At 45.8% G+C, this 7,149-nt stretch overlaps 1 protein-coding gene across 1 annotated transcript; it reads left to right on the top strand.

Annotated features, from left to right (window-relative positions):
* Positions 1-5,231: 5,231 nt before the first annotated feature.
* Positions 5,232-6,329, top strand: FANCF (FA complementation group F; the record flags this gene model as incomplete). Its single annotated transcript, XM_082485342.1, has 1 exon — positions 5,232-6,329. One exon carries the CDS (start codon positions 5,232-5,234, stop codon positions 6,327-6,329), a length of 1,098 nt encoding a protein of 365 aa, XP_082341468.1.
* Positions 6,330-7,149: the final 820 nt, after the last annotated feature.

The following is a 7,149-nucleotide window of genomic DNA, read 5'->3' as shown; positions in this document are numbered from 1 at the left end:
GCCAGAAATATAGAAGATGATCATACATCTCTCTCAATGCATTCATTTTTGTAATTTGAAATAACACCTCTTACCTAAGGAAAGACCATTTTGGAGTTTTATAATGCTAGGTAGACTGAGTAAACAGATTATTAAATTTCTATTCAGGAGAAATAGTATAACCATGTTACAGCCAATATGACTTCTGAGAGGAAGGAAAATACAACAATGGAATCCAGACTTCTGGCTAGTTTCACCAATTTTGCTTCAAAACCGATATTCCCTGCCAGGGTGAATTTTACTGGCTCCATAACCAGAGTGAAGAAACTCACTAGTTCCATAAAACTTCATATGAATCTTTTACTTGACTTCTCCACTTAGATAAAACAGTACAGTAATTCATACAAAATGCAGGGCTTGTGAAACTGTTTTGCAGTGCTTCACTGAAAAGTGGGTTTGTTTTCAGAGAGCTGTGGAAATGACTTCCCACATTCTGTATCTAACAGACACTTTTTCTTACTTGCTCAACAACTTTCTTTACCATGTATCTTATCAATCAAAAGCTGTAACAGAGAAACATTTACTACAGCTTAACACAACGGTAGATGAATACTCTCAAAGACACTTTTATTTTAATGCACATTTTAGAGATTAAAATAAAACATAGAATTCATTGAGGAAAAAAAGAAAAAAACCTCAGAACCAAAACCCACCACACAAGAAACACTGGCTATGCCTCTTCACAGTATCGTAGCTACTTGCAAGAAGCGTATAGCAGAGAGCTTAAACAATCTGATGTATTGCAATTATAAATCTGTACTGTAGCCTATCATACAAAATATGCCCTGTTCTATCTTCTATTTTCTTCTTTGCTTTTAAATCAGACAGAACAAAGAGGTTACTTCCCAGTAGTGATAATTCTTCAAAATAGTTGAAAAAGACTACTTTAACTTATTTCCCCATCCTTCCTTCATAGAAGGAAGCCTTATGCACTCACACATGTAGTCTGTATAATATTCTTTAAGATATCTTGGTGGGTTCCGTTTCTTGTTAGAAAAAAATAAAGAGACCGCATAGTTTATGTGACATGAAATACACATCCAAACACAGCCTAAACCAGCATGATAAACTACTGCAAGAGTCATTAATAGGGGAAGCAGACTGATATTAAACAACCAAAGACCTGTGTGGGGCCCAGAAGTGAACTTTTAGGTTTTTTTCTTAAAAGTAATTAAGCTAAGCAGGAAAGAACACACACACCCCTCCAGCTATCTGAAAATCCCCCCCATCTCCGTCTATTACTGTATCTCCTGGCATCCTGACCCAACCTTTCTCATCCTCTTCCCCAACATTAACTCTCTACCTCACCTCCTCAGTCTTGCAGTGCTTATTACCTCCTAAGTATCTCCCCGCTATCTCATAGATGTTCCTTAGGTAGAAAACCAACTCAGTACTGTACAGATATTTTTAAACATGTCTACACAACTCTGCAATACTATCAGGTAGCAACAGACTTCGCATAAGTGGATAGACAGCAATTACAAAATGCAAACTTTGATGCTTAGTAATCTTGCTGTTGGTAGGAAAAACCCTAGGGCTACTCAGGCTAGAACAAAGATTGATCATAAAAGAGAGAGTATGAGCACTTAAAAGTTATAGGAAAATAATTCACCTGTGAGAAAGAAGCCACATTTGTTCAATTTAATTTGATTACTACATGGCACCATCATCAGCAGATCAATCGACAGATAAATAGATTCCAGTCTTACAGTGGAAGATTTCAAAATGCATTCTGAGTGACGAGGCTCTCAAATAATAACATAAAACTTGGAGTAGAAATGGAGTTCCTTTCATAGTGAGTGTGGAAAAAGAATTACTATTTTTAAGGGCTATTACAGTGTAACAATTTATTACATGAATCATAACTGTCTTAGTGTTACTTTGTTTCTTGTTTGTTCCTTGAATTCATCTTCTAATGCATTCTTATGCAGAACTCTCCTAGTTCCTCAGATCAGGCTCTATTTTTCATTATATGCATCAACCGTGCCCCACCATGACTGAAGACTCCAAATACAGCTGCAATACCTAGAAATACATAAATGTCTTTTTGCATGAACCATTTTATTACAGAGATGTCAAACTGTATCCCCTTGATGAAAAATGCTCATAGACTTTGCATCCTAATTTGAGACAAAACCAAGTGCTGAAATATTCAGAGTTTTTCGTAAAACGGAAATTCCATTTTTCAGTCAGCTCTACAGAGACCCATTAGAGCAAGCAGGCCATCTCCCTTCACATGCAAGAGTATTCCAGATACCATATTACTCAGTGTTTTTTCCAGTCTGGTTAGATTTTCACAACCTGTTTTTGTTAGTTTCCTGGTGCTGCAAATGTGATTATTTGATTTCTTTCAACTGAAGCATACTGAGACATTCACAGGATATAAAACCATATACTTCATCCAATAAAGAAAAAGAACAATAATGTGAAGGATTTCTTGTGAAAAGTTTTCTGACATAAAGGGAAATATCTCTTCTCTTCTTCATGACATGGAGCATATGCTCCTCCAAAAATACCCCTCACTAAAATAGAACATGAGTCTGGAATTCACTGAAACTGTTTTATTCCTGTATGCCACAGCACTTAATTCGAGAGATGCTGTATTAAACCTAACTGGGAGGCCAAAGTACATAATATGTAATCATATTTCAATCATTTCAGGTTTCTATCCCCTTTCCATCTAACTAAAGCATTGAGTAAAACATCCCAAAATGTTGCACCCAATTGTATATAACTGAAAAGTTTGAATGTTCCATCTTCTCTTTAATTAGTTTATGTTTTGGGGTATATGGGCATGGCAGATGACAAGTAGGTATGAATTTATTAATAACAAAAGCAATTCCATTGTTAACAATGCAACAAATCTCTAGCCACCTGTATCCAATATAATGTTTATTACTCAAGAAATAGTTAACAGAAAGCTTAAAAGATAGTTTTCAGGAGAAAAACACCTATTTTAGAATGATATCTTGTAATATATTACATTTATAGATATGAATGTATGAGCTCCTTCAACCAGAAGGGCCGTAGAACTTCACTCTAATTCCTGTATTAGGCCCTTAACCTACAGGTGATCTAGACCATCAAGTCTAAAACCCCTTTTTTTTTTTAAATAGATGACTGAAATAAGAAAATAGGATGGGCGCTCTGTTTTCTTGAGAGTATTTGAGAAGGATCTTTCCTAAAAAAACCTGGGGCGTTGTATCTAAAGACTTGCATCTAAACCCTTACTTACAATTTTCTTACTCTCTTTTTTGCTTTATTTTGGAAGTATGATGTGAATTGGAGAGGCTGGTCACCAACAGCTAGCAGTTACCTGTAGGGCAGGGGTCTGTGGCCAGGGGACAAGGTCTGAGCCTGTTCCTAGCGAGGCATGAGACTCTAATGGGTTCAGTGGCTCTGATCACCTGCTTCAGTTCTCCTTAGTGGAAAAGAAAGCAGTAGAAGCTAGTTGTGGGCCTCTTCCTTGTCTTTCACCCGTGTTAGTTTGAAGTCTGGTGTAACTCAGAGGCTTCAGGAGTTGTGTCCCTTACTATCTGAGCTAAAGAATATTTGCTATTGAGAGTCCATTGCACACTCACTCCATCACCCAAAAATGCAGTGCATTTAGATAACAAACTCAGGGGAAAACATTTCCAGCTCTAAGATGTATGAAAAAAAACCCACGATTTCTGCACAAGAGGAAGAATATTAAGGTTTGCCCTACCATATTGCAGCTCACAGCGTTATAGTGTGGTTTCTCTTGCTGGCTCCTGCAAGAAATTCCAGTCAAACCTCATCCACTCTGCCAGGCGTTGCTCTTGCCTTTCAAGAAATCCCTTACCAAAGCCGGTGGTCAGGCAGGCTGGTGGCGGGATTTGTGTCACCCCTCACTACCATCACCCCAGGGGTGGGCCATGGACCATGTCCTGCCCAGTGTGGTGAGGAGGGAATGGCTCCCCACAGCCCCAGCCCCAGGCACTGCTGCAGCCAATGGCACCGGGGACTCACGGGGTCTCTCTGCTACCTCCGTACCCGCTCAGGGGCCAAGAAGGTGCCACGGGGCTCACCAACTGCCTGAGGAGCACCCAGCAGCGCCCAAACCCACCCGCTCCAGCGCCCCGCCTGCCTTCCCGCCATTTCTTCGCCCCCTCAGGGGCCGGGGAGTAGGGGGCACCTGCAGAAGGTGCTGGAAGCTGGGCCGGCCTGCTCCCTTCACCGCGTGAGGGAACGCTGAACGTGGCAGGTCTGTTGCGGGGACGAGTATGGAGGGAAAGGACCTATCTCCCAGCTTGGAAGAAACCCTCAAGGCAGCAGACATGAGGAAAGCGCCTAGGAACGGCTGATCCAAAGGGCAGGCTGCATCCTGCGAGTGACGCCGAATACCTCTAGCCTGACGTGTAAAACTGTCCTTCAGCTGGCGGAGGCGGGAAAGGGAGAAGGGATCGCCTCTCCTCACTACGGAGGTGAGCAGTTACAAGCACATTTCCACCATTCTGTCTGGGTATCATGTGTGTGGGAAACCCTGCCCAGAAAGCCAGGGCGGGCGTCAGCCATTACTCACACCAGAAGCGCCAGGCTCCTGGCTGCCTACAGGCGGTAGGTACCCTGGAGAACCCCTAATGAGCTACAAAGCCATTAGTCGGTAGGTCAGTAGGGCGAACCCGGTTGTGTGGGCTGGGCAGGGTCCAGCCCTGGCAGGTGGCCGAGCTGTGGGCAGCGCTGAGGAGCCAGCCTGGCTCCACGCTGAGCTCGGCCATGGCCGCCCCCCAGGGACGGGCGTACCACAGAAATGGGGAAATACCCCCAAATGAGGGGAAGGGGCTGTTCTCTCTTGAAGAGTTTTATTTTTTTAAGGGGTATTTAGGAGTATTACACTAAGGCTTACTGTAAACGTCTTAGCTGGTGTTTGTTCGTTTTGGGTTTTTGGTTTGGTTTTTTTTTTTGACTTCTTAATCCTGCTTGTTTTTTAACGCTTTAATTCGCCTCAGTTTCCCCCACCCGCCCTTCCCTGAGGGATTGGACGCAAACGCCTGAGGCAGGCGGGCCACTAAAGTCTCCTTTAAGGGCAGGTCAATCCCCATCGGATTGACGTTAGATTTAGCCAATAGATTTACAAATCTCCTCCCTCCCCGGTTCCGATTGGCTGCAGTTCCGGCCGGAAGGCGGGACTTCTGCTCAAACCGGTGGCGCCAAGGCCGGGGCCGGCCGCCATGGAGGCCGTGCTGGAGCAGGTGGGGGAGCTGCCTGCGCTCCTGGCCGTCTCCCGCTCTCCGCTGGTGCGGGAGTGGGACTCCCTGACCCTGGACAGGGCTCTAGAGTGGGCCCGGTATTTCCAACACCTCCACGACCGCTTCCGCGCTCGGCCTCGGCTCCGGGAGGCCCTGGGACGGCGGCTGCGGCGGGGTCAGCCGAGCCTTCTGCTGGGTTTCCCCCACCTGGGACGCTGCCCACAGCTGCTGGGCCTGGCGCTGCTGGAGAATCGCGCTCTGCCGCCCGCCGCCTGCCGCCGCCTGTTCCACACCCTGCTGCAGCCTGCCGGCGCGGAGGTCGGCCCCGAACCCCGCAGCCTGGCGCTCCTCGCCCGCCGCAAGGCCGCCTCCCGCCTGCTGGCGCTGCCCCGCGGCCCGCCGCGATCCCCGGAGGGTCTGGGGCCGCAGGTGGAGGCGGAGGCGCAGCTGCTGCTGAGCCGGTTGCGGGAGGAGGGGCAGGAGGCCGAGGCGGCGGGGCGGGTGCGCTGGCTGTCGGGTGTCCTGGAGCAGCTCCCCCAACCCCGGGCCTTCGAGGTGGTGGCGGCGGCGCTGCTGCTGGTGAAGCAGGGGAGCGGCGCTGAGCAGGCCGGAGACAGGGGTCAGGATGGGGACAGCCTGTGCGGAAACCAGGCGAGTGGAACAGGAGACGACTGTGTTGCGGGGCCCCTGCTTTCCTGGCTGCAGGGGAACCTGGAGCGATTTTCTGCCTTCTGCCTTTTCCTCCCAGGCTCCCTTCTTGCCTCCCTAGTTGGCCATTATTCCCAGTTCAGCAGACCTTATTTGGACCTCTTAACCAGCTGGGGAAGTCACTTGCTCTATGACCCCTTGCAGGGACGATGGGTTAAAAGTTGTCTTGACGAGGCTGAGTTGTCCTGGGAGGAGCTGAGGGAGCGCTTCAGCTGCCTCTGGCAGGGATCTGTGCTGCTCAGGGGACAGACCCAAGCTGCTCTTAAACTCCTGAAGGAACGGGATGGAGACTTTAAAGTCCGTGGCCTAAGTGTATGGACTGACTTACTGATGGAAGTAGAGGAATATCTGAGGAAAGAAGCAGAGCGCTAATGTGTGAACGCAAAAGCAACATGAAAACTTCTGAAATCCAGCAAATCTGCTTAAATCTATTTGATATGAAAGGCAAGAAACCCATACCTCACTTTGAGTTGAAAACCAAGCGTTGTTGTGACTGCATGTGAAGTCTTTCAGGGAGCCCTGGTAGTTTCTTACAATTACAATTGTGCTGTCAATTCTGGTCACCACGGGAAATGTCTTGGTTTTCAATACTTGCTGTTCACCTAATAAAATGAAGAAAATTCTTTCTGTTTCAAATACAGAATAGCTTTCTGTTTAGAAAATATTACAATTCAGATATGGTCATGGTAGTTGTGTGTCTAACTGTTGGAGGCTGACCAAAAGCTCAAAGGGAAGGTGGAGTTTCAAACATGAAAACCCCAAATTCAGGGTTAATTTAGTAGTGGTTGTCTTCATTGGGCTCTCTGCTCTGGTGGCTGCTTTTGTGCTTCTGTAGCTCTTGCACATGACTTAGCCCCTGGGTCTAAGTGAAGGTGTGAGAAAGCCAACTGGAAAGCTTATTGAAAAGTTCTAAAATTAGAAAGCTCTATTAGTCACTTTATTATATGACAATAAGCAAGTATTTCCTGAGAAAACTGTAGTAGAATGTGGGGTGTTCCGTGTGGTTTTCTTCCCTTGTCCATGGTCTGTTACATGATTTTTATTTGTTTTGTGGAACAGAAAAGTGAGTGGAGAACAAACTTTTTTATTAGATGACTTTTTTTTTTCTTCATTCTTTTATGTTTAATCAATTTCTGTGAATGAAACTTGGTCAGGGTAGTTTCTATCTTACTTTATCGCTGTAATTTAAAAT

This window comes from Vanellus vanellus (assembly GCF_965231255.1).
Source record: "Vanellus vanellus genome assembly, chromosome: 6".
Classification (NCBI taxonomy): domain Eukaryota; kingdom Metazoa; phylum Chordata; class Aves; order Charadriiformes; family Charadriidae; genus Vanellus; species Vanellus vanellus.
Note: the sequence above shows the minus strand (reverse complement) of the source record. Positions and strands in the feature narration are given on the sequence as shown.